We start from the raw sequence: 27,111 nt of genomic DNA on the forward strand, positions 1-27,111 counted from the left end.
AACATAAAGCAAAGAAAGCCAGCCTACAAACCACAATCCCAGAGAACTTAGACAGCAATGCGGACACTAAGAGAGACTTAGGTAGATCTAATCTACATGGGAAGTAGAAAAAGACAAGCTCTCCTGAGTAAATTGGGAGCATGGGGACCTTGGGGGAGGGTTGAAGAGGGAGGAAAGAGGCAGGGAGGGGAGCAGAGAAAACATGTAGAGCTCAATAAAAATCAATAAAAAAAGAACTAGTAATAAAAAAAAGAAAGAAAGTGAAACTCCTGGGCCTTCGCTAAGTGTTCAGGGAGCGCTGTTCTATTTTCTCACCGGGTACATTAGTGTTGCAGGATCAGACTTGCATGTCTAGGGCCTCACTTCCTTCCCATCCAAGTCCTATTTTAGGGCCTAGCCACTGCTTCCTTGAGACTTCACTTCCCTAGGACTCCACAGCTTCTTCTAAAAGACTTTTAGAGTCCTTTCTCTGAACTGAAAGTGATCTGGGGAACTTTGCCCAGACTTCTCTCCGCCCCATGGGGCTCCACAAATGGATTCCTGGTCTTATGCCCACTGTGTGGTTTCTTCTAACAGGCTCACACTGGGATTCCTCTTTTGTTTTGTTTCTGAAATGGCCTCTGCTTTTCTCATACCACCAGCTGGGTGCCATTGTCCAGATCACTGGAGGTGCATCTCAGCAAATAGGGCACATCAGGTTTTGAGGATTGCCTTAACTTCATAACCTTTAGTTCTCTACCTGTCCCATTGTGAGCTTAGAGCACCGAGAAAATCCTACTTAGGAAAAAGCTGAGTTGAGCCAGTTCAGGAACAAGCTTTTCTGTTAGGCAATGTGCATTCTGTGGGGACCTGAGGCCTTCTGTGACCACTGGAAGCCTGCTGTCACCACATGCCAAAGCAGACCCCAAAGCCAGCCCACTGCTACTTGTTGTCTCATGGGACAGACCCCACCCTTGCCGTGGCTTGTCCTGACTAAGAGATCCACAGAGGCGTAGTGCAGCTTGACCTTAAGCCCCATGTTAGAAGTAAGTGACTTCCCCCAGAGCCCCAAAGCCATTGGCCCAGAACTGGGTCACCTCCTCATTCCTAAAGTATTGACTGGGAATGGGAGGCCATGGTCATGGTCAGTAGACTAAACTGTCCTCACCAACAGAGGCCAGGAAGAAATTCTTTTCTTCTGAGCATAGAGGCATGAGACCCAAAGCAAAATAAGCCTAACTATGGACGGGGAAGGTAGTGACAGCTGCGGTGTGGTGAAGGCTTCCCAGTCTCCTTAGGGACAAGGAGTTCTCGAAGAAGGCTGTAAGCCACAGAGCTACTGTGGCCCAGGCCCCAGCTCCTTCCTCCGATCAACTCAGTGTGTGCCACAGAGACCCCCTACCCTGCGTCTGACATAGAGGGTGCTGGCTGATAAGACATACCACATTTCAAAAAGGTTGGAATAGAAAAATACTCAACTAATACACAAATAATCTGATAATAAACAGTCTGTTCAGAGGAGAAGCAAGCCATACACGGGAAGTGACCCCCACCTGTCTCTCTCTCCGTGTGTGTGTGTGTGTGTGTGTGTGTGTGTGTGTGTGTGTGTGTGTATGTTACTAGAGATGGGACCCAAGGTCTCACACATGATGAGCACTAAATGATAGATTTCTACACCTCAGTTTAAGCATCATATGAGCACAGAGGTTCTTACAAGACAGGGTGGGTTGTGGAATGGAATATAAGTTAATGATCCAACTATAATAATCTTAATAATAAAATATATCTATTCATTCAACAGCAGAGAAAGATGCAGAATTACACGCCAAGGTTTCTGCTATTATTAGGGTCAGTCAGTTTGCCCGTTTGTTTTTGCTTTCATCCCACAGGAGCAGACAAGGAACAGGTTTCAGAAAACAGCTGACAGAGAGACCAAAACACGATACCGTTCAATCCACCAGATCAATTACAAAGTAAGAACCAGCGCAGGCCACCAGGGGCCATTCTTAGAGGCCGAGCATGTCAGCGGAGCTCTCGGGTCTTCTCTGTTTTGAGAGCACCAGTTCAGTTGTATTTCTTCTTTACTTTCTGCCGCAGTTACCAAGGCCACACCCTGTTAATTATTTACACAGCATACACAGTCATTTCCCACATCTAATATCCCAGATGCCTGAAAGAAATTGAAGAGGGTCTCTACATGCTGTGATCTGAGCTAAGAGGGTCTTGTCAGAGTTCAAATCTACCAGATTAGGAAATATTATCAGCCCATCTACACACAGACGCAAAAAAAAAAAAAAAAACACCTAGACTTCATTCCCAAACTTCTTCTCATTGGTGATTTAAAAACATATCCATTCTATCTCTCTCCTGTGCCCCAGATCTGCAGGTGCCCAATCTCCTGGAGGACCCCAGCAGGTGTGATGCACGAGTGACTTTCTTGGCATGGCTTGATAAGGAAGGGCTAGGGCTCTAGCTCTCCTGTTCCCTCCTCCCAGCCAGAAACAGTTAATTGCCTGCTCCGAGCTGCCTCCAGCCCAACCCTAATCGGCCTGATCTCAGGCTTCGGCACTGGGGCTGATGCAGCTCCAGGCCCCGGCCAGGGCCGTGTGGAGCAGGGAGAGCATTCTTCCAAGATAATGATTAAGCTGAGCAGCACTTGGCAAGGGCACAGGCTGCCGAGCTAGGAAGGTGAGCCCTGTTCACACCTCAACCAGGCTGAGGCAGCAAGAACTAGATCGGAAAGGCAGAAGCCAGAGAGGCCCAGGGGGCCCCAGCCATCCCCTATAGCCTCCTGCTTGTGAGGGGCATCGGAGCATCTCAGATCCAGAGAAATCATTGCAGGCTGCCCTTCTGCGAGTCTGCTCACCCCTCGGGCACCATGAAGCTCCAGGTGTTCTGGACTGGACTGGAATATACCTGCCGGCTCCTGGGTGTCACCACTGCTGCAGGTAAGATCCTACCTTATCTACCACCACCTTGGTCAGAGAGGCACAACAGAGAAGGCTGCTGGAGAAGTGGTCTCAAGCCAGGAGATGGTGGGCACATCTGGCCACATCTGTCCTTCAGTTTCCCTTTTACCCCTGTACTGTGGGTAAGCAGCTGCAGAGTAAGCCCTGGCAGGTGAAGAAGAGTGAGCCTTAGTTCTGGTACTGAGACTCACTGGCAGCCTACTCTGGTGAGACCTCGGGAAACTTCAACATCCTGCAATGAGCTAAGAGTTCTGCTCCCTGCCCTCAGAGGGTTATAAGGATAGCAGGTTGAGGTGGGGACTGGAGGTGAAGGTATAAAGGGATAGAAAACTATGAGAATTGTACTATTGTGTAGTTATAAAAATGGTCACCTGAGTTCACCTTGCTGGGTCCCTATCCAATCAGAGAGGATCGCATTGACAAGGCAGCTCCGTCCTTGGGAGATGCACAGGGCATGAAGACGGCAGGCTTCCATGGGCCCTCCCACACCCTACTGGCATAGGCACTGTTGAAAACCAGCCCCTTCAGGAGTAGATGTGTGGAATTCAGGGGACGGGAAATCACCTGAACTGCTCAGCTAACTGGGATGACAGGTGGTTAGCAAAGAATTGACTTCTGCCCCTAACATCGATCCAGAAGGGGGAGAATCTATGCTGAGGAACTGAATAGCAGTGTTCTGAGCCCTTAGCTCAGTGTGCCAAGTCTCTTGGGGAAAAAAGAGGAGATACACATTAAATCCTTCTTTGCATCTGTATGAAAACTTTCTCGAGATTCTCTCCCAATTGAAGGCTCCTCCAGTTCAAACCACATGAGTTAAGCCTCAGGCCTCTCATGCATGTACAACCTTGGTCCAGCCCTGTAGAGCTTTGAAGCTGGCTTCCTGACCACGGTGATGGATGGATCTTCTGAGTTCTGGCAGGTGCAATGCTTAGCAAAACATGTGGACAGAGGTTCTGGGTAGATGCCCTTGTGATATGTTGCACTGTCAGTGGGGATCCAGATCATTCTTGGGGTACTAGGTTGGTCAGAGCAGGCAGGGTCAAATTCTTGCCCTCCTGCTATGTGATAAAGCAAATGAACTCAGATTGGAGCCGTGACCTTGCCAAGGTCACATAAGAAGCTCGCACGTTGGTTCTTGTATTTTCCCAACAGCACTGGGCAAAGCCTTCCCTGAGTCCCTAGGCAAAAGAATTGATCTGCCCAGACCTGTGTAGATAGGCCTGGTGGAAACGGCAGTTCTAGCCTCCTTCCGAACCACAACACATCTCACATATAGGCAATGATCACAAAGACCCCCAGGTAACCCTAAATACATCTTCGTGATGAGAATGTGTGTTATCGTCGGCTGCTCCAGCTCCACTGTGTTCCCTCTGCACCCTGAGTATTAAATACAGACACTGTACCCTTCAGACTACCAGGAATCTCACAACTAAAACACAGAGCTATCTCCATCCTTCCAGGAAGCTGCTTGAGATGCACCTATCTGTCCTTCTAATGGACTACTGAGCCTAATGTATCTCAATCTAAGGGCAGCCTTTCACCCCACACCTTCAGCACACGAGCACACCAATGCATATTGCACATCTTAACCACAGCCTTCACCTCTGCAAAGAGACCGCTGCTAATGCTGAAGATGGACCTCCTGCTTGGCTTTGGTGCAAGATCCAGGCTAAAAATAGGCTGCAGTTGCCTTTAGGTCCATGCTTTCAAAGAATAGCCCTTGGGCTCTCCAGAGTGCTGGAGCAAGTGAGACACTAGAGAGGGGGTTCTGGGGTTCTCTGGCAGACCTCAGGTTTCTCCTGACATCGCTGGCCTTTGGGCCTCTGTCCAGTACATAAGATTTTCAAATTCTTTATTCCCTTAAGCCTCTTTTGTTGAAATTCTCTGTTGAAAAATCCAGGCCCCAATGTAGGAATGTTGCTGCTAAAGGGGAAATGAGACTTGAAACAGAAACTTGAAATAGAGACCAGCATGTTGCAGAACTCCAGGGGAGCGGGACATATGGGGTGCCTTTGTATATGGACAGCCTGAACTGCCCAGCTGCTAGGCAGGTATTCGAACAAATCCTCCGGGGGTGTCACCTCCAGGGACTGTGCAGATCCTGGCAGTTGGCAGCCTCTGCCCCAGAAGCCTCTTCGGTGGATCCTGGAGACAGGCTCTGGGCCCTCAGGCTCCAGGTGCTCTCCCGATGCAGCAATTTCCTGTGGCTGTGGTTGAAACATGCCCTGCAGAGAGGTCTGCTCACTACAGGGCTTCCTCTACCCAACTCTCTTCATGAAGCATTGTGGGTTTTGCTGCTGACACAGAGCTCAAGCCCTGTATTCCAAGTGGTTTTCAGGACAGATACTTCAGTCAATTCAGGGCAAAGAGAACACAGTAGACAGACAGTACCTACCGAGAGTATTTTCCAAATGAAAAAAATATACCCCTTGGCAAAGTCACGTGTTTCTTGGTCATCACAAACACACCCTACTCTAACATGATCTTACAAAGCCCTTCCCTGGCCTTCGAAGGCATGAGGGCTATATGTGCAGTGCAGTGTGTGAGTGTGACCTCTAAGTGCCCCTGTGGCCAAGATGTGTTGCATGACCCTGCCCACAAAGCAGACACACCAAAAAACTGTGCACAGGCCAAGAGGCCCTGCCCACCCTGTGCAGATGTGGGAACATCTGTGTATCCATCGGTGAAAGTGGACTCTCACCACATTCCCCTGAAACATGGCAAACATATCCTGTATGAAAACCTGAGACTCAGTGGAGGTGATAGGTTAGTAACAGTTGTTTTGTTTGGGTGAGTTTTTGTTCTGAGGCAGGCTCTACATTTAGCTTAGGCTGGCCTCAAATTTGTCACCTTCTTATCTGAGTCTCTGGGATTATAGACGTGGCCACATCACACCCATCATGTGATTACTTTTAATACAAGCTGGGCATTGGAAAAGACCTGCTAAATAGATACCAAGTGGACAGGACTCAGGGCACCCTTCTACCTCACGAAAAATGGGCTCTTAAGATTAGTCCCCAGTGTTTGGAATAGACAGACCTATTCTCCTTTGAACTTCTGCAGCACTTATTCTCAGGGGCAATTCCAGTGACCCTTCACCAACTCCCAGCCCTGCACAGGTCAGAGAAGGAGAAGCGTTCCCAAGGCAACACACAGATGCTTTGCCCAGTCCCTAGGGCCTGGGATTCGGGGAAGGCGTGGGGAGGAGTATGTCTTTGGGCCTTTGTCTGGGAAGGAAGCCCTTTTCTTGACTGTCAGTACACACAAATAGGCACAGGCTTACCCAAGAGTGATCTGTCCCCTGGGGGAGGAGAGATGTCATCATGAATATTTTCTAGGGCCTTCCAGCTACCTCAGAACAGAAGGCTTATGCTAAAAGTTTATCCACTGGCCCCCACCCCCATCCCCATCCACACTTCCCCACCCCCCTCCCCCTCCCCACCCTGACCTCAAAGTGCCCGTGTTCCCTCATTCCTACTCTAATTGGTTCCTCCAGTCTCTGGGTAACGGCAACTGGGGTCTTCACCATGGTCAAGTCTGTGCTAGTTGTCTTCAGAGCAAAACCTCATGCTACCCTCTGTGGCCCCACTGTCCTCGTCACCACAGCCATCATAGAGGTAGGGAAATTGAGGCACGGTCAATTGAAGCACTCTGCTCAAGGGCTCCTCCAAGGAAGCAGGGAGGCAGAGTCCAACTGATGGGTATCTATTCTTGAGACCCCACTTTTAGTCAGAGTCCTCTGCCTAAACCAGGGTTAGAGTGTTATGTGGGAAATGGAATGGGAAAGGCCGGGTGCCACCTCTCAGAACAGACACCTGAGATGGAATAGAAACCCGGAAGAATGTGTGCAGACTGGCAGACTCAGGGGAGTGACCTCCAGAAAGCCCAGCTGTCCCGCTGCAGTTGCCTGGGATACAGCTAAGCAGTGCAGCACCGTTCCTGACTTCTCTCTTCATTGGTAGATCTGGGCTTTACAAGTAGTTGCATTCTAGATAAGATACTGTGGTTTTATTTCCCAGCCAATTTCAGACTTCTATCTCAAAGGGGCATAGTTCTCTGTATTTTAATGACTCTAAGATGTAGGACTAAAAAAAAAAAAAAAAAAACAAAAAAACAGAAAGAATAGAAGAGAGGCCCACTGTTGAGGGATCTGCGGGCTGTGTTCCTGCCGTCCCAGCTCCTGGTTGCCTGGCTAGCTTATGCCCCGAAATAACAACACACAAATTGTATTCTTTTAAACACTGATTGGCCCATTATATCTAGCCTCTTCTCAGCTAACTCTCACACCTGGACTAGCCCATTTCTAGTAATGTGTGTAGCACCCCAAGGTGTGCTTACCGGGAAGATTCTAGCCTATGTCCATCCTGGGTCAGAGCTTCATCACGTCTGCCCGGGAGAGGGGAGCATGGCCTCTGAGCTCACTTCCTCTTCCTCCCAGCATTCTGTTCTGTTTACTTCTCCCACCTATGTTTTAACTTATGAGGCCAAGCAGTTTCTTTATTACTTAACCAATGACCTTCTTCCATCAGCCCAGTCAGAGCCCCCCCCCCCATCTACCTTGGGTCAGTCCTGACTGTGCACAGGCTATCTTGGAGTAGGGTTGTGTCATGGGCGTGAATATATTGTAGCAAATAATATAATCAAGTATACCAAGTACTCTCTGAAACTGAAGATCCTGGTATTTAAGCTGCTGGTTCTATGCTCTGAATAACCTGCATGCCTGTTTCATACGGTTACCCCAAAAATCTCCAGTTGAGTCCATTCTTGGGCCCTGTGTGCACATCTTTCCAGAAAGGCAGATCACAGTAGAGCCTCCCCCTTAGACATCCAGAGGAACATATTCTCTGTACTTCAGAGTTCCTATCTTGCCTACACCCATGAATGCCTGAAGATCATCATGCTGAATTCAGTGGGGGAAACTGACACTTACAGTTCTGTTGACTTGCTAGGGTTCCAGTTTACCCAGGCACACAGCAACAAGGTAGGACCTTCTAAGGACTGGACACAGCAAACTAGCCTAAGGAACAAGATGATACCTAAGCAAAACTGTTGTGGACAACTTGCTTGTCAAACAAAAGTCCTGTTTCTCCCAAATCAGGTGCTATGAGTCACTCTGGGGCTCACTTAAGGCTTCTTTCATTTGTTTTGTTTTTTGTTTGTTTGTTTGTTCTGTTATGACCCATGAACCTGCTTCTCTATTTAATAGACACAACCAAATTCTAAGCCGCAGCATTCCTTACTATATACCCTTCACATATACAAAAGACTCACAAATATAAATCAGGACAAAAGCAGCATTTAAGTCCCAGGTGGTCTCATTTCTCAATGGGTGCAAGGTTTATGCTAGAAATCTATCTACCCAGTCTTGGTCAAAGCATTCAAAAAAGGTAAATGTTTTCTAAGGATCTATCTAGTGCCCTGCACACTATTTTTTCTAAATTTGCATATTTTTTTACTTTTATTGTGTGAATGTTTTGCTTTGCATGTATGTATGGTCACCACATGTGTGTCTGCTCCTTGTGGAGGTCAGAAGAGGGTATCACATCCTCTTCTGTAAGGCACTGTGTGCATGCTGAGAATTCAACTCCTCGTCCCCTGCAAGAGCTTCAGTGTTCCTAGTTGCTGAGCCACCTCTCCAGCCTCCCCGCCTCCACTGCATACTAATTTCAAACATCTTTAAATGCAGATCCGCATGACCACCTTCTGCCATTGAAGAAATCATGTACTCCAACATGTCCGCAGGGGATTTTTGTCCCAGTGAGGTTAAAATGTCTTTCTGATTTTTTTCCAAATGAACCCCTTTCTTCTCTGGTATGATTATCTTGATGAATATTCTCCCTGCCTCTTTTTCTCTCTCCTGCCTTGCAACAGGACTTGAGTCAAATGTTTCTTTCTTTATTATTCATACTTGGGTCTTTCGTTCTAGATTTAGAATTGGAATATGGAAAGCTGCTCATGCTTTATTTCCTCTGCAAAAGTTTGCTCTTTCCATCTTATGCACTATGTACCCATACATGAAGGAGCCCAGACCTCCACCCCAGGGCACTGCATGTGATCTGACCAGGGAGGCAGCTAGTAAACACATTCCACCACCTCATGCTTCTGTGACCTGCACCCCCCTTCCCAAATAAACTCTTTAAACTCCAGTTTCCTGTCTACAGAACAGCGACAGTCATTGGCTCTACCCTGAGCCTTTGGTGAAGCAATGGCTTTGATAGAAAACTGCTGCTATGGTTTGGAACTCAGAGCAGGCAACTCCAGAAGCCTGTTCAGGAAACAAGGTCTGTGAACAATGAGCTCCTCTTGACGGAGGAGGATGAATCAAAGGAAAGAAATAGGCAACAAGAAATCCAGGAGACTATGACGGAGGGATTGGATGGGCTTTACAAGCCCTGCTCCAACTCTACCCTTCCCATCGCAGTTGAGCTGAGGCAGTGGCTGGATTGGAGAAAGGATCTCACTCTGTAGTCCAGAGTGTCCTGGAACTCACTGTAGCTTGAGCTGGACTTGAATTTCTGGCAATCACCTGACTCAATCCTCCCCTCCTCTAGTGCTGGGATTACAGGCATGTGTTCCTCCTGCCCCCTCCCCCCAAGTGTAGCTATTTCTATTCCATGTGCAGTGCACAAACCAGAAAGAAGAGGGTAGTTCTGATCTATTTTTCATGGATTTACAGTTCTTTTTATCTCTAGTATATTAGAGGTACCTCTTGAATGCATGATAAACAATTAAATATCCATTCCACAAAATCACCTATCTATACTTTATATCTAATTTTTTTAAAGAGCACAAAAAATCATAGACTAAAGTGCACATCTTAAAACAATAAAGCTCTTATTAGACAATAGGATAAAATCTCTGTATTGAGTTAGACTGAGATTGTCTAGTTCAATATCAAAAGTTTAGTCCATAGTAAAAGAATTAATAAAATTCTTCTGATTAGATCCTATCAAAATTTTAAAACATTTCCTTTTAAAATATAGTATTGGAAGCCAACACAAAATACAACTGATATGAAACATGAAAAGACATTCCCCAACATTAGTCCTTGGAGAAATGCAAATCCGTATCACAGTGAGAAACCATAAGTGTATATTAGGTTGACCAGAATTAAAAAGACTGGATCATTGGCAAGGCTGCCGAATTCTCATGCACTAGTGGGAATGCAAACAGTGTACCCACTTTGAAACAGTCTGACAGTTTCTTCAAAACCTGTACATGCAGCTGCCATATGATCTGGTTATTCTGCTCCCAAGCATCTATCTACCCAAGAGAAGCAAAAGCACATAGCCATGCAAAGACTATATGGAAACACTCTAGAAGCTCAATTCTTAATACTTTACCTAAAGACTAGAAGCAACCATATAGTCTATCGGTGTGTGAATTATAAGCAAAGTGAGGTGTATCCCCACTCGTCTGCAATACCAGTCAGGCATAGATTGGCCCGAACTACCTATGCACACTACAACAAAAATGAATCTGGAAATAACTCTGGGAATGTAACAATAGCCAAACATGAAGACATGCTATTCAATGTTATTTATCTTAACTCATGGGAAATATAAATTAATCTCTAGTGATAGATCACTAGCTGCTTAGGGGTGGACCAAGGCAAGAGAAGGTAAGATTTCACTGATGTGATACCTGGAGTCTTTCAGGAATAATGATGCCCATTTTCTTCATGTAGTAATGCTTTCATGAGTGGAGGAGATGTATGTCAGCGCTTATCAGACTGTACTATAAACATGTGCAATTTGTTGGAGGCCAAGTATGAATCACTAGATCTGTCACTGAAAGTGCACACGTTGTCTTGCTTAAATGATGTCCTCAAACATCTGAATATCTCAGCAGCATACAATAGTAAGCTTTAGGTGTTTTCACATCCTGGTGAGTAGGCTAGGCTGCTCTGTTAGCGCTGGCTGCCTATGCTGTCTGCCTGGAGGCCAGACAGCCGGTAGCTTGTCTATACTGGCCTTGATTGGGATGATAAGGCAGTTCTGTTCCCTAGGTCTCTCACAGTCCCTTGCTCAAAGAAAGTTGTGTTATTGAGCCCAGAGTCAGAGAGAGGCAACCCTCTGCTACAGACAAGAGATGGTTAAATCATGTAACGAGGGGTGTGGATACCAAGAGGTGCACAGGGCCAGGGGCATGACTGCCATCTGTTCCCAGGAACTGTCACTGAGCCAAAGCCAAAGCAGACACCTCAAATGGTGTCTTTCACCTGTGGGTCATATTTAAAGAATCTGTTAGGGATCTGGTACTGTAGGCCAGTGACCAAGAGTTTGCCTAACACATGTCACTCTGTAGGCGCTCAGAGGGCTCAGGCCAACATGGGAGTAAACATCACCCTAAATTCACAGTAAGCATCCCCTTAAATTCTGAGTGTACTTTTTTGATTATGAGAGCCACTTTCAGAACGAATACTTTCTTAACTCTAGGCTGAACACCTTCTGAATTTTAGGTGACAAAATCCTATGTTTGTGGATGCCACATACCAACCACAAGCTCGGTGATCCCAGAAAGAGGGTGGAATTTAGACAACTTTTACCCATGGTGAGGCAAAAAACACATACCCTGGCCTGGGCCAGAATGGCAAGAGTATCAGAAGTCATCACAGAGAATAGCATGCACCTGAAGGACTGCTGCCCTTAGTTCAGGCGGTCTCTGGAGCACATGGACAGTGACTTCTATGGTATAGGGCAAAGAATTCTCCAGGCTCTTCCAGGAGTTTTCAGGGATCACCCAGAATTCGTCCTGCTCTCTTTGCCTAGCCACACCTGTCAGCACACATGGAAGGGAACCATTCTGGTCCTGAGACCTCAGGAGGAAACTTGTGTCTCGGTCGAGAGCACCCAAAGGACAATGCCATGGAATAGTAAACCCAGACCCACTCTCCCTTCTCCTCTTCCCCTGCAGTGTTGATCGGCGTGGGCACGGAGACCTTCCTCCGGGGGCAGTTCAAGAGCCTGGCCTTCTATCTGCTGTGAGTATGCCCACCTGTGCTCTCCCTGCTTGCGTGCTCTCTTCCAGCTCACCCCATGTCTGTCTACTATTCCGAGAAACACAGAGTAATCCACTTCCCATGCTAACACCATCCCAGCCCAGAGATGGAGCCACTGAAGTTTCTAAGTCCTGGTTTGGGAAGACCCCATAATTTGGCCAACATCCTCCCATACACTCACTCACACATCTGCCTGCCCTACCACACATCTACCCATCCATCACCCACGAATCCATCTCATCCGTACACCCTACCCACTAATACACCCATGTACCAGTGCACCTATCCCTCATCAAATCACGCATCCATCTCTCCATCCATCCAACCACCCACCAACCTTTCCCCCTACCCATTCATTCATCTACAGGTTTGCCTACTCACTCACCTAACCACTTATTCCCACATTTATTCATCTATCTATCCATCCATCCAACCATCCATCCATCCATCTGTCCATCCATCCATACCCATCCATCCATCCATCTATTCATCTATCCATCCATCTATTCATCTATCCATCCCATCCATCTAGCCACACACCTATCCATCTACCCTTTTATCCACCAACTCTATGCATCATTTACCCATATATCCACACATCCAGGCATCTCTATAATCACTTTCTTATTCAGCAAACACCAATACATGCATACATACATACACATATACATTCACTAGTCATATATATATACATTAGGATACATATATATTATAATGTATATATAGGGTATATGTGTGTGTGTATATTTACATGAAAAGTACAGTTCACTGTCTTATTTGTCATTTAGCATTATGTGACGTGCACATTGGCCTAGTTGTAGAAGTGGTCAAACTCAGGTCTAAGCAGTCAACCTGTCACTGAGCTAGTGAGCAGCAAGTCTCTTGTTTAGACACTAGACTCTACCTGCCAAGTTGACTCTACCTCTCCACCACTAGCTGTGCCTACCAATAACCCTAGCAGGAAAGAAAAGGCTGTGCAGTTGGGGTCTTTGGGTGTATGACTCAGCATCTCTGCAATCGCTGGCTGCTAGCAGTTCCCTCCAGTCCAGAGAAAACCTGTGTCCCAGCAGTAGAACAAATCCATAGCCTCTCTCTGCCCACAAGGTCTCAGACTGCATCTTCTGCCCTTTCCTTCCCCTCTCTGACCTGTGCTTCACCTTGGTGACTGATCTGTGATCCGGGCAGCATTATACCCTCTATACCCGCTACCTCAGTGTGACTGATCTGTGACCCGGGCAGCATTATACCCCCTATACCTCCTACCTCAGTGTGACTGATCTGTGACCCGGGCAGCATTATACCCCCTATACCTCCTACCTCAGTGTGACTGATCTGTGACCCGGGCAGCATTATACCCCCTATACCCGCTACCTCAGTGTGACTGATCTGTGACCCGGGCAGCATTATACCCCCTATACCTCCTACCTCAGTGTGACTGATCTGTGACCCGGGCAGCATTATACCCCCTATACCTCCTACCTCAGTGTAGGCGCTCTACTGGCCCTGGAATCTCACATCTGCCATCTCCCAGCTGCACTCCACCTTTGGAGCTCGTGTTTATACTTCAAACGTAACTCTTGATGCTTCGTTATACCTGGGGATTTCCGGCCCTCTCTACTGTCTGGCCTTAAGCCATGTGTACCCATGGAACATCCAAGTACACATCCCACATCTCATCAGCCTTGGGGTACTGTCTCCCCGGGCCCTTGCCACAAAACTGAGCTGGCCTTCTCTCCAAATACTGCTAACTCATTTGAGTCAAGCAATGCAGATACCTTCTGCCCTCAGTGCCACCACTTACTTAGTGATCTGTCCTGTTTTGAGAGGACTCCATGCCCAGGTGGCCTTTCTTGGGTCCACTCCAGCCTCAAGTGTCCCTGCCTCTCACAGTCTTAGTTTTCCCTCTGTTCATGCTTTGTTTTCTGACACCAGAGATCAGCACCAGTGTCTATACTGCCACACGCCCTCCAGTCCCTCGCCTTACACACCATGCCTTGATTTCCCTCTGCCCCAGGATGCAGGAAGCAGCTCTGTTGAGAGTTACTACAACTTGCATGCCTTGGAGTACTCTTAGTCACATGGTCTCCAAAGTTTGGGGGTTTCCCGTCTTGCACCTGCCACCAATGAGCTGTGTAGCCCTGGGCAAGGGTCTTGTCCTCAGTTTCATCATCCCCATAACTGACAATAATATAACTTCTGGTTTCTATAAGGCTTCGAGGATTGTGATTGGCACATTTCGATCATTATATCATTCCTATCATTTCAAAACTAAGGGGTAGGAATTGGGAAGACACTGGAAGCCTCTGGAGAACAGGAGAAAGCAGAGATCAATTACCATAATCAGAGAGAGAGGAGAAACAGCAAGCTGCAGTCCAAGCAAAACTCCAAAGGGCTTGTAGATATTCACTCATTTAATTTGTAACTGTTTTATTGATGAAGCCTTATAGGTTTACCGGTGAGAAACTGAGTTTCTACCTACATTCACACAGCTGATCAGTAACAGAAGCAGGACCTGTGACCCTAAGGAGACAGAGGTCCTGAGCTCCCTGTCACATCTACTCTCGCTAGTTTTCACTGTGGTGGGTATTCACAGAACACTCTCCTCTAAGTCCTGCCTGGGGTGGACCCAGGTCTCGCCTGGTAGTCATACAGTGAATCCCTTTAGAAGTCCATAAACTAGTGACTCTGGCCACGGTGATAATAAGAGTTCACGAAACAGACGTCAGAGGGAGGAGGGGGCTTCCGAGAAGGGCTAGCTTATGCAACCCCACCGTGTTACTTTCTGTATACTCAGGACAATGTAGGTATTACTTACAAAGAAATTTAAATGATATGCCATTTCAATTCTATGGACTAGGAGTGCTCTTTCAAATAAAAAGTGAAATTCTATCCACAAGAATACTGATACATAAAATTAAGAAGCTAGGCAGAAACCTGTGATTTCACATATGCCCCAGGAGATTCTGGTTTTAGAATGTCTGCAGCAGGGCAAACATCTTCAGATCAGTGTGTCCCAGACGCCTTGGCAGCCTGGTGATGGTGGAGGAAGAGGAGGAGCAGACCAGTGAGTCAGGAAGGCTAAGGGCAGAGCCCTTGAAGCTGCATGAGGCCAGAGAGAGTGGAGGTCAACCTAAAGGTATTTAAGGAAGACTCCCAGCTGCTCTTGGTGGGTGGGCAGTTGGGGAAAAAGAGACAGAAAAGAGGGCTCTTCATCAGGACTACCCTAGTTTGCTTTCTCATGCTGTGATAAAAGCCATAACAAAAACAGCTTGCGGAGGAAAAGGTTTATCTAGCTTATACTTCATGCTGAAATCCATCATGAAGGAAAGTTGAGGCAGGAACTGAAGCAGAGGCCATGGAGGGGTGCTGCTTGCTGGCTTGTTCTCCATGGCTTGCTCAGTTTGCTTTCTTATACAACCGGGACCACCTGCCCTGAAAGTGACACCACCCACAGTGGGCTGGGCCCTCCCATGTCAATCACTAATCTAGAAAATGCCCACAGACTTGCCTACAGGCCAATCTGATGGAGCCCAAGAGGCACCCAACCATCCAACAAACACAGTAGAAAGGGCTGAAAGGGCTTGAAGAAGATCAGAAAGCCATTTCAAAGGGCTTGTTGTTGTTTACTACTCTGAAACAGAAAAAGAGACAACATCCCAGTGTATGCATCTGGAGGCATCTTCTCAAATGAGGTCCCTCTTCCTAGATGACTGTAGCTTGAGTCAGGTCGATAAACTGAGAACAGTGCTCAGCTTCAAGGCTAGGCCACCAGGCAGATACGCCTTCCAATGTCCACTCAAAATACTGAACACAAGACACCTTACCTGCGGGCCTCTGCTTCTTCCTCCCCCTGCCTCCTAGCTTCAGTCACTCCAGGACAGACCTGCATGCCATCCAGGTAGCACTAGCAATGTTTGGTAAAGATGAATATATGGGGGTGAGGTCATGGTCACTGTGTCAGTGGAGATGTCTGGGATCAGAGGAACTGCAACAGACAACCTTGAGAAATTCACTGATCTTCCTTCTCATCTTGATTTTTAATCCACAGGTTTACAGGAGTCACCATCTCTGTGTGCGAAGGGACCTACTTTGTGGCTCAACTGTTGGCCATTTGCTTTAAGTAAGTACCCTCCAGAAGTGACCTTTGCAGCCCTTCCTGCCTCCGCCCCAGATAGAGACCTCACCTACCGAGTCACGGCTGAGGTAGCCCTGCTCCTGAGGCCACTGTGGGCTGGTTATCCTTCCAGAAGCAGCAAGCCCCACAGTCACCGGCTTTCTGCTGTGTTCAGCTGGATGGATCTAGTCAGGGTCTGCCTCTCACCAGACTCCCTGACCAAGTCAGCTTTCCCTACTCCAGGACATTCCATTTCTGGGCCTGTGTCCATGGTGTCCACTACAGGTGGAGGGTCCCGCAGGAGGCCCAGCTTCTGGGGAATAAGGCAGTGCGTAAGAACTGGCTTTTCCGTCACTCAAACCACAAAGACCCTACTGCTGTCTAGCTGGTGCTCAGTGTGTGGCACTGGCATCAGTGTGGTAAGGGCTCAGAACCTGGACTGTGGGTAGCAGAGCCCACACAGTCCGGTCTCCAAACAGTCAGTGAAAGCCAGACCTCAGAGAGAGCTAGCCAGACCTAGGACCTTAGGGGGCGGTGGGGAGCCACTGGCTGCTTCCCAGGCTTAGCCCTTGGGTGATAGTGCCCCCCTTCTGATTTCTGCCTCAAAGGATTCTTGACATTGCAGGCATGTTATAGTCCCAGAATCCTCTCTGCACCATCTCCCACTATACAAAGACGTGCCTGTTTGTATGTATATGAACACACAGACACATACACCCACAGACAGACACCAGAGGGCACCAAAGAGCTGTTCTAGGCATGGTCCTAGTGGCAGTAGACCCTTCACGTGAGAAGACAGGCATTGTCTTAGAAACCTGAGAACAGGACCCCTGAAACATCTGCTCAGTCTATCAGGGCTCTGCTTTCACCCTGGGTGGTTCCTGGGTGTCAGGGGAAAAAATGAAGCTTTTCCAGGCCAATTCTGTCCCGGGTCTGGCTAGGTTCAGCAAGCATGGTGCTGCTGACCCCTAGTCTGCCTGTTCTCTGTGTAGTGTTCCATCCCCACAGTGGTTCTGGGAGCGTGGTTCTTGTACTGCACACATTACTCTCCACTGAAGACTTTCAGAAAAGCCCTGAGACTTCCATCAACTTTACTTTCCTCTTGACCAAAACCGCAGCTAAAAACAAGGGCCAGGGAAGCCTTCTAGAAACCCCATGGACCCTCTGGAATGACTCAAGCTCTCTAACCACAGAATCCACAGTGAGGACTCTGGGCTTCTGTGGCTCTCACCCCTCAGATACTCAGGCAGGGACCACATAGAGGTCGTAGACACTGCAGGGCTCGGCCCTAGGCTCCCTTAGCCTTCTGTGGGGCTGGATACTGCAGGACTCAGCAACCCGCCCCTCAACCCCTCCCCAGTCCCAGACTTCCACAGCCTTCTGTGGGGCTGGACACTGCAAAGCTCAGCCTCCACTCCACCCCCAGACTTCCACAGCCTTCTGTGCGGCTGGACACTGCAGGGCTCAGTCCCAGGCTTTCACAGCCTTCTGTGGAGCTGGATACTGCAGGGTTCAGCCTGCACCCGTGCTCCCTCACCTCCACCCCAGGCTCCCACAGCCTTCTGTGGAGCCTGGAACTTTCCTAGAATAATTTCTACTAACCTGCTAACCCTGATCCCCTCCCCCAGGTGTCAGCCGGGGTCTCTGGCACACAGAGCAAGGGAGAAGGCCCACTGGCTGGGCTGCTTCCAGAAGTTCTTAGCCTACACGCTGCTGTCTGTGGCCTGCTTTCTCCACCCTGTTCTGGTCTGGCATGTGACCATTCCAGGTAGGAGCACCAAGGGTAATGGAAGTAGCTGGGCCCTCGACAGAGGTGATCTAAGCAGGAGGATCGGTTCCTGTTCCCCAGAGCCCCCACCAGCCCCTCTGTCCTCTCTGACCCAGGATGTGAGAAGGGCTGTCAGATGTCCACTGTGCTGACCAAGCAGCAGGGACATCCTGGGGTTCAGCCCTCCTATACACAGCCATCTGAGGTTGGATACTTGATGGGACCCTGGGTTGTCTTCTCACTGACCACTTTCGAAGAATGGATGGTTATTACTCCTTGGCCCAGTCCCTCCCACATCTCCCCAGTACTGACCCATTCAGCTCTAAACTCAAAACTTGGCACTCTTTGTAGGACCCCCAAACAGCATGTCAGCATTATCTCCTGTTCCTCCTCCTAGTGCCTTGCATGGTGACTCAGTTTCTAACCCCAGACCTGGCGTCCTCACCTCTGCACTTGTCTCTTGCCTTCTTTTCTACAATCTTCCTCTTCATTCCTCCTTGTTTATAGGAGCACTGTTCCCCTCCCACAGCCCATCTGAAATATTGAAAAACTCCCTAGACTAAACCAGAGGAGATTGAACTGTCTTCCTCTTAAGCATGTGTGCCATGGACCCTGAAGAAAGTTGTTGGAGGATTCACCCTGACATTGAGAGAGCCCCAAGCCCTGCTCCCTGAAGAGGCAGACTTAGGAGTTCTAGGAGTTCCGGGGACTGGTGGGCACTGGCAGTCAGGTTCCTAGATCCCCATAGGTGGGCTGCTGTGCTCCTTGCAGGAGACCACTGCAGAGAGTGCTCAGGGTAGCACGAGTGAGCCATGGCCAGTATCCTCTGTGCTAGTGCAGATGAGAGATTCACATCTCTCCAAGATTGTTGGGTGGGAATTGGGGAATCTCCACATCCCTGGGAGTGAGAAGAAAACCAACAGAGTCAGTGTCCATACCAGCATCTGTATCTAGGAAAGTCTTTGCATGCCTTGTCCCATTGATTCCTGAGTGGGAAGCTGAGAGCGGTGATGTTATTCAGGCAGTGAGTATCAGGACCACCTCTCCATATGAAAGGAACTTGGGGCACAGAGATCAGAGGGATCCCTCACGAGGCAGACAGAGCCCTCTTTGGTACCCTGGCCCCAAAGCACTGGACCGATTTTAACCTTTTAACCCTGCCATGTCATCATGCCAGCCTGAGTCTGATGTGGGTGTGAGAAGGCTGGACCTACTGGGTACTGATCATGACTGTACAACACAGTACCGCAGTGGCAATGTGGAGAGAAAGACATCCCCAGCCTCTAATTTTCCTCCGTGACATGTCTGTACAGTATCTTGACCTCTCAGATCTCTTCCAGGCTCCATGCTTATCATCACTGGCCTGGCCTACTTCCTGCTGAGCAAACGGAAGAAAAGAAAAGCTTCTCCAGACCCACTGGCCCCCACAGAGCAGTACACAGATCCCTCCAGCAGCACCGTGAGCACCACAGGCTCTGGGGACACCGAGCAAACTTACACTTTCCATGGGGCTCTCAAGCAGGGGCCTGGCTCCTTCTTTATCCACATGAAGAGCATCCTGAAGGGCACCAAGAAGCCCCATGTCCTGCAACCCCAAGCTACCCTAATGGAACTGGCACTGGAGCCAACTGACTCCTTGGCCAAGAAGAAGCAGGTTCACTTTGAAGACAGTGTGGTCAGAATCATCCCGTCCCTCACTGAAGGCCTGGGTGACGACAGTGACAGTGGGCCGGAGGAAACTGCCTCTGACACGACCCCCATCATCCCTCCCTCCCAGACCCCACACTTTCTGCCTCCTGTCACGGCCACTGACCTGTTCTGAGCTTCTCAGCTAGAGGTCTACAGATGCATGGACCTGCCAGAGGACTCCTAACAGCCGTGGTCCCTGTAGAGAACTCAAGCTATCTGCTGGTCAGCTGTTCTACACTTCTCAGTGATGACTGGGGTTTCGGAACTATGAGATAGCGTACCACGCCAGATCTGTGGAGACCTCCAGGGTGGCACAAATGGGGCTTTACCATATGGAATCAACACAGTCTCCTCCTTCTTGACTAGGAGAGGGAAAATAGATCATGGTTCCATTCTCCACAAGGCTGAAGACCCAACTTGTTAAGTTCCAAAGGAACAAAAGATACCAACTCGGTTTCCCTTGCACCCAGCAAAGGGTTCAGCCTTCAGCAAGGGACCCTATGTTGCATTTTGCATGTGATGCAGCCTACTAGTGCTGAAGGCCCAAGGGTACATCAGCAGTGTAAGTACCTCAGCAGAAGGTATTGGATGAAGTGGCCATGAATCCTGAGTGAGACTGCTCAGGATAGATATTGGAAAGGACGCTTCAGATCTCAAGTGAGAATAGCCTGGCAATGGGCTGCATTCTCTGCATATACTCTGGGCCTGGGCTGGGCATCAGGCATTTCAGAATCACCCAGGGAAACAATGCCACTCTGTGCTGACTGCCGGGAAAACTGGCAAGAAGAGCATCTCTCATTCCAGAAGGATAGCTAAGGGCTTCCTCTCACCCCACCCCACCCCCACTCTATGGGCAGTGTTCAGATTCCAAGTAGATGGTGTAGCCTACAAAGAGTCTGAGAGGCTGCAACAGGAATAAACAGGACGTAGTATCAAGTGTTCACTGGAGGCCGGGATTCTGGGGCACTGCTCTCAGAGAGTTGCAGAGTACAGGGAAGTATTCTGCCATGCTTAGGTACCTGGGAGTAGGAAGAGTGAATGATTAGTTCAAAATAGGGAGGAAGGAAGAAGAGGGAAGAAGGGCATGTCTGGGGGAGAAGAGCGAGCAGGCATGAGCTCCATCCAGGGGCTACAGAGGTGACGGTGAATTCGAGTTAGATACTTCTCAGTAAAAAGATTTGCAGCACATCTCTTAGTTCTAAATAGCATGTTCGGTCTGCAGAACTATTGCCAGGAGGAAGAGACATGTTATCCCTCATAGTTGACCACAGTGCACAAGCAACAGGAAGGAAGAGCCCTACTGTTTGTGTCTGGGGAAGGGGCTCACATCAGGGTTCTCTGAGGAGTGGGCCTCGAAGCACACACGCTAGAATCTAGATAAGCAACATGTTCATTGCATAATTTTCACCACTTATGAGGTATTCTTTTGGGGAGGGGGTGTGTGGAAATGAGGTGGTGTCAGCCTGGTGCCTAGCACGGCCCAGGTTCCAGACAGGCAGAGGCTGCTTGCAATAGAGGATGTGTCTGTTCGGACTGTGAAGGCAGAAAGCAAGCTAGGAGGGCTGGAGCAGGCAGGCGAGATCTACTCAACCCATCGCTCAAGTCAAAACCTAGAAGCCTAATGGAGGACTCTGACTGCAGGGGCATTAAAGCTGTTTTAGCTTTCACCAATGAGGGAAGTTAGTGCAGTCAGGGCAGAATAAAATACACAGACAATAGGTATGGGTGGGTGTGTCCGTTTACTACAGAGACCTCATGGTGAGGGAAGAACCAGGAAACACCATGACACCCTGAGTTAGTCTGAGGCAAGGCCAGTGCAGAGCCAAGAGACCACCTCAACTCTGGATTTCAGGGCTAGAGTCCCAGGAACAGATCATCCAGCTGACACAAGGCAGAGACCAGAGGCAGCAAACCCTATAACCCGGAGGAGCCGGGTCTTGGTGCCCTCTTTCTGTGCCTCTGTTTTAGTTATGTTCTGTTGCTGCAATAGAATACCACGGCCAAAAGCAACTTAAGGAGGAAACAGTGGATGTGGCCTATGGTTCCAGAGAGCTAGAGTTCGTGATAACAGAGAAGGTCTGGCAAGCAGCAGGAGCTGGAATCAACTGGTCACACTTCATTCACACACAGGAAATGTGTGTGTGTGTGTGTGTGTGTGTGTGTGTGTGTGAGAGAGAGAGAGAGAGAGAGAGAGAGAGAGAGAGAGAGAGAGAGAAGAAGAAGAAGAAGAAGAAGAAGAAGAAGAAGAAGAAGAAGAAGAAGAAGAAGAAGAAGAAGAAGAAGAAGAAGAAGAAGAAGAAGCCACATGAGGCTAAGAACCCTCAAAACCCATGCCAGTAATGCCCTTCCTCCAGCAAGGCTGCACCTCCTAAACATTCCATAACTCCCCCCAAACAGCACCACCATCCGAAGAACAGATGTTCACACATAAGCCTATGAGTGACATTTTATCAGCTCTTACATAGTTTTAAAAATTTTTGATACTTTGCTTGGTTAGCTGGTTTTACTCTTTTTAAAATCTTTATTAAAATGTAATTCACTGTCATTAAATTGACCAATTTAACTTAAATGGGTTTTAGCATATTTATAAACTGAGTTCATTACACGCACTGCTAAACTATTTTAGTTCATAATATCCTCATCACCCGTCACCCCTCCCCGCAATGAAATCCAGCAAAGTAACCACTGAGTCCCTCTGCTCACCTCCCAATTTGCCCTGTGAGACCACTAATCTGCCTGTGTCTTTGAGACTTTGACCTTTCTAAACCCTCCTAATTTACATCACACAACACCCTCCAGCACTGTGCTTTGCTTTCCCAGCGTCTTCATCGGCTTTCTCACTCTGCACCATCCTTTATTTTTAGTCTTTAAATATGATTATTTTGGTTCCTTGGCAAATGTATAACAGTAGTTTTGGAGTCTTGGTCAACTATAGCCAACATCTGGGACTTCATAAAAACTGTGTTGCTTGCCCTCTTCTTTTGACTCTGCATCACATTTTCTTGTTTCTTTGTGTCCTTGGAAATTCTTTGTTAGCACCTGGACCTCTTGGCTACCGCACGCACGCACGCACGCACGCACGCATGCACACGCTGCTGCTCTGAGGGCTGGTTCTGCCTTCCTCCCCACCTGGACTCGGTTTCTTTAGCCATTTGTTTACTAACTTGACTGGGCGAGTTCTGTGAAGTCAATCTATTTTTTCCCCACAGTGTTCAACCTTTGATGTCCCTACTTAAATTTTTCCCCCCTTTTTAGCATGGTTACCTAGGCATTTCTCCCCGGTCTGCAACAGTCATTTGTTGGTCAATAGTTATGGCTAATCTTTGAACCATTTAGATGCCCTTTGTCACTGAAAATGGGGAGGGAAGGGGGGCTTGGAGTTATCTAATAAATCAGGTTTATGGTTGCCCCTGCCTTTACTCAGGGACAAATAACTCCATAGCCTCTGTCTGGCTCCTAAGAGGACATGACCTTGTGTGCTGAACTGTTGAGCAGTGCTTGGTTTGGGGTTAAGGTCTGTATTTTTAGGAATTGTTCCTAATCAGTATTTGGCCAGAGGCTGTGTTTAGTCTTTTTTGAGCCCAAGGATCATGGACCCTTTGTAAAAGGATCTGCATGCAGGTGGAATAATTTTATAATAAAGCAAATGGATGCCTACACACATCCTTGACCTGACAGCTCCAGAGTGAGCACAGACTTCCATATTAATGGCAGTGTCCCCAACTCCCAAGACAGGCTGAGCCCAAGAGGGTTCCCCTTGGCTCTTCATCTTCAGTTCTGTATTAAGTAAGAGTTCAGCATTTTGTTTATCGCTACTGGAACCAGGGAGTTCTCAACACCCTTGTATTTATACTCCCCAGGATGTGTTTACAATGTTTCTGAGAACTCAGTGTGAATGGAATTCTTCACATCCTGTTCTGAATGAGGTCATTCCCCCAGCAGCCCTCTGAGCTTTTCATTCTTTCTTCCTGGGCAACCCCTCAATAGTCACGCAGAGGAATGATGGCTGACCGGCTGTTTCCCTGGGGGATACCTTTCCTGGATGGGTAGGCATAGGAGGAAGCAGGCCCAGTAGTCTTGATTTGTCCTTCCCAAGTGGAGCCTCTACTGTACGAGTCAGATGGGGTGGAGCCATCAAGGCTGTCATATTGTAAGTCTGTTTAGCTCGCAGTAGCATTTCCTAGAGGTGACTGGGGGCTCAGTAGACCTGATACACTAAGTGACACACTCAGCAGGAGAGGAAAATTCCTATATTAAGATATGCTCTGCACAAAAAGGGTCTTTGTCCTTATTCCCAACTAAAACTTTACAATACAAGTTGAGTTTACCCTGAAGTATTTCTGTTCCTGTCATTTAACCCCTTTCAGCATGTGTTCTAGTGGCAGACGGGGAAGCTGCAGCTCAGAGCATTAGTCCGTGGCCTAATAGCTCCCTCCCTTGGGGGCTTCCATTCAGGTAAAGCCAGAACATTGACTCCACTACAGTAGAGAATATCAGGGTAAGTCAGATTGGAGCAAAGTAACCAAGTTCATTAAATAAAGACAAGGACAACAGGATAGCTCACACTTGCACTTCATGGATACGGAAGTGCTGATGGAGGGGGAGTGGGGGAGACTTAGGAGAAGGACAATATGTAACTTATAAGTGATAAGGTCGAGCTGCACCCCCCACTTGAGTGTCTTGGCAATGGCTGGATGCAGGACTCCGCACTTTCTAAGACACATTCCTCAAAGAGCATCATTTACAGCAACGCTTAAGCAGAGTTTAAAAACGAAGCAGTTGCCGGGCGGTGGTGGCGCACGCCTTTAATCCCAGCACTCGGGAGGCAGAGGCAGGTGGATCTCTGTGAGTTCGAGACCAGCCTGGTCTACAAGAGCTAGTTCCAGGACAGGCTCCAAAGCCACAGAGAAACCCTGTCTCGAAAAACCAAAAAAAAAAAAAAAAAAAAAAAAAAAAAAAAAAAAAAAACGAAGCAGTTCAAACTTTAAATAAAAGCATATGAAGTTGTCGACTTATTTATCTTATGTTAAAGGATTTCCTTATGTAGATGAAATTACAAGGTGAATTTATGGGATGTATCATTCGGGTTTAGGGATGAGCAAGGGATGCTAATGGGGCCAAACTCAAGGTTGCAAATGTCTTGACCCTAAACAAGCATGCTTTATTTCTTGCTTTATAGTATTCTTGTCTGAGATGTCTTTTGGGAAACCAGCATTTCTGAAAGCTATGTCAGTGTTATCATTTGTATTGGAGTTTCTTTAAACACCAACTAGGTCTCCAGGTGAGAGCCACCTTTCCCTTCCGATGTTCCCCAAGGTTTTTCCTGTCTTCCTATCCCACCTTACCATGGCCTTGAACTAAACATGCCCTAAAAATAGATCTACAATTTTTCCTTCTTAAATCATGACCTTAAGTGAGCATGCTCAGGAATGAATCCACCACTATGTAAACGGATATATGTTTCCTGGGTGAGGTCCTACACTCCCTCAGTTTAAGAAGGACATTGATTTTGAAATACTCGGATGCTCTCCTTCCTGCTGAATATAGCAAATCTTTCTCTACTTTGTGACTTGGCTGTGTTTGTCTGGCTTTATACTCACCAATATGGGAACCCCTTACACTGGGTTATGAGGGAGGCTCTCCTATCGTGCTAGGCCTCCTGGAATGGAACTTCAGAAGCACAGAAACAAGAGATATGGCGGACACAGCATCTTGTTCCTCTCATAGTGGGATCACGGCTCAAAGAAGGGACTGGGGAGTTGAGGGTGTAGCTCAGTTGATAGACTACTTGCTTTTAGCATGCATGATGTTCTGGGTTCAATCCCCAGTGCCTCATAATATCAGAACCTTTGTTCCATACTTACAATATAGCAGTAGAGAGGCAGGAAACCAGGGTTCAAAGTCATGCTCGTCTGTATATGATTTCCAGTCCAGCTGGATATGGGACACATGAGACCTTGTCTCAGAAAAGAAGAAGAGAGGGTAATAGAAGCACCTCCAATCATGAGAGAGTCAGGGTTCAACAATCATTGACCTTTGATGACTATTTCTCCATTTGCAGTGCACCCTTACCTTTCTCAGAGATTTAAATGATTAATATTTCGGGTTTTCTCCAAGATCAAAGCATATTATATTAAACTGTTATTTTTCCTGGGAAGAGGGTGCTCTGAGCTACTCTGCATCCGGGAGAACTGCTCCATTCATTCATTCACTCACCCGCTTCTGTGACTGTGAGAACATGGAGCGTGTTGATAAGGATTTCCCCACCATGTGCACAAGCCCTACACGTGAGCTCTATGTCTGTTCTTCCCCAGGGCATAGCCAGAGCCTGTGGGTCTCTTCTAAGCCTCCACTTCCCTGTTTGTAAAGAGGAGTCAATTGTAGCATCTCCCCCTGAGACTGGCAGAGGCTTAGGTGCAATGACATCAGTACCGTCTTTACAGGATCCCTCTGTCCTCGACTGCCACTTTCCTGGGACGTGGCCTGTAGCTACTCTGAGACAATACGCTCCCTTCTGGTTGGTTGGCTGGTCAGCTCTCTGGCCCACAGCTACCTCTTTAGGCTCCAAGGTCTACCAAGTTTCAAGTACTGCTCTACCAGCCATGGGCGTGTTTGTCTGAGAGTAGCCGGGTCTCTCTTCCTGGGTTCTCTCCCGGCATGCACTTTGCTGAATTCTCAAAGGAAGAAAAACCTTCCATCCCATACCCTGTGTACAGAGAATCGCAAGCCGTCTGAGTAGACAGCTTCACCTATCACTCTAAGCCTTGGGCCAGCTGCTAGCCTGCTCTTAGACAGTAGGGCATTTTATAGGCTGGAAGCGGAAGAAAGGGTGAAATCTCAAAGGTAAAGGACTGCCGTGCTGGCTGGAATGAGGTTTCTCATGGCTACCTAAGTGGCCAAATGTCCTGTCATTGTAGAAAAGAGGGAAGATTACTAAGCCACCCCTGGACACAAGAAGCAGAGTTTAAGTGGGATTTCGGTTAAGTAGATGTTATAGTCTGGGTTCTGTGGTTTGACAAGTGAGAAACAGCTGTGGGGAGATTGGGCCACCCAAAGGCAAAAGGCTAAGAGTAGCACAGACCTGCTAAGATTTGAGGCCTTAGGTCATTCCTCATATGAGACCCTCCCTAAGGGTCCTGCCTCTCCAGTGCTTGAGGCGTCCACCTATGGGTGCTAATAAGGGACTTGTGACAGGGCAACCGAGCAAGCCCAGGCGGCATCCAGGTCTAGGATAAGCTGCGATTTTTGATTTCAGTAGCAAGAACTCCTGGGACTTTGGGACACGGCTTCCTGTGTGAACAGAGTCTGTCCTGACTCTGGAGTCCTTGGACGGAAATGTTCACCAGCTCACGTATGTGGAAGCCCCCCCCCCCCAGGGAGTCTCAGGTCAAACTGCCCTTCAAAGAGCAGATAAGTGAAAGATGACTCATTTGTCCCCGAGCAGCTGCTCTGTTTGAGGCTACACTCCACCTCCAGGCCCTATCACTTGAGTGTCCGGCTTCCGGGAAACTGGGCAAGATATTTTCAGGCCCCAAGTGCTGGTTCCTCTTTCCAGAGTGGAACAAGCATGTTCCCTTATTTTATTCCTCCA

The 27,111-nt window shown here is 48.0% G+C and overlaps 1 protein-coding gene across 2 annotated transcripts; it reads left to right on the forward strand.

Moving 5' to 3' along the window:
- The first annotated feature begins 2,515 nt into the window (after window positions 1-2,515).
- Tmem72 (transmembrane protein 72) lies at window positions 2,516-21,734 on the forward strand. 2 transcript variants are annotated; one of them, XM_075981977.1, is made up of 5 exons: window positions 2,516-2,927; window positions 11,865-11,931; window positions 15,998-16,069; window positions 17,692-17,831; window positions 19,172-21,734. In XM_075981977.1, the coding sequence occupies exons 1-5, from the start codon at window positions 2,858-2,860 to the stop codon at window positions 19,651-19,653; spliced, it is 831 nt and encodes a 276-aa protein (XP_075838092.1). In that variant the 5' UTR covers window positions 2,516-2,857; the 3' UTR covers window positions 19,654-21,734. The 2 variants fall into 2 exon arrangements, with proteins under 2 accessions (XP_075838092.1, XP_075838093.1); XM_075981978.1 differs by lacking the exons at window positions 2,516-2,927; window positions 17,692-17,831 and having other exon boundaries at window positions 11,896-11,931; window positions 19,172-21,724.
- The last annotated feature ends 5,377 nt before the right edge of the window (window positions 21,735-27,111 follow it).

The sequence above is a fragment of the Microtus pennsylvanicus genome, chromosome 8, assembly GCF_037038515.1.
Source record: "Microtus pennsylvanicus isolate mMicPen1 chromosome 8, mMicPen1.hap1, whole genome shotgun sequence".
NCBI lineage: Eukaryota > Metazoa > Chordata > Mammalia > Rodentia > Cricetidae > Microtus > Microtus pennsylvanicus.

Coding starts and splice junctions, on each gene's coding strand:
- Tmem72 (XM_075981977.1), top strand. CDS start 2,858: ATGAAGCTCCAGGTGTTCTGGACTGGACTGGAATATACCTGCCGGCTC. Junction 2,928..11,864: donor GGGTGTCACCACTGCTGCAG/GTAAGATCCTAC, acceptor CTTCCCCTGCAG/TGTTGATCGGCGTGGGCACG. Junction 16,070..17,691: donor CTGTTGGCCATTTGCTTTAA/GTAAGTACCCTC, acceptor CCCCTCCCCCAG/GTGTCAGCCGGGGTCTCTGG.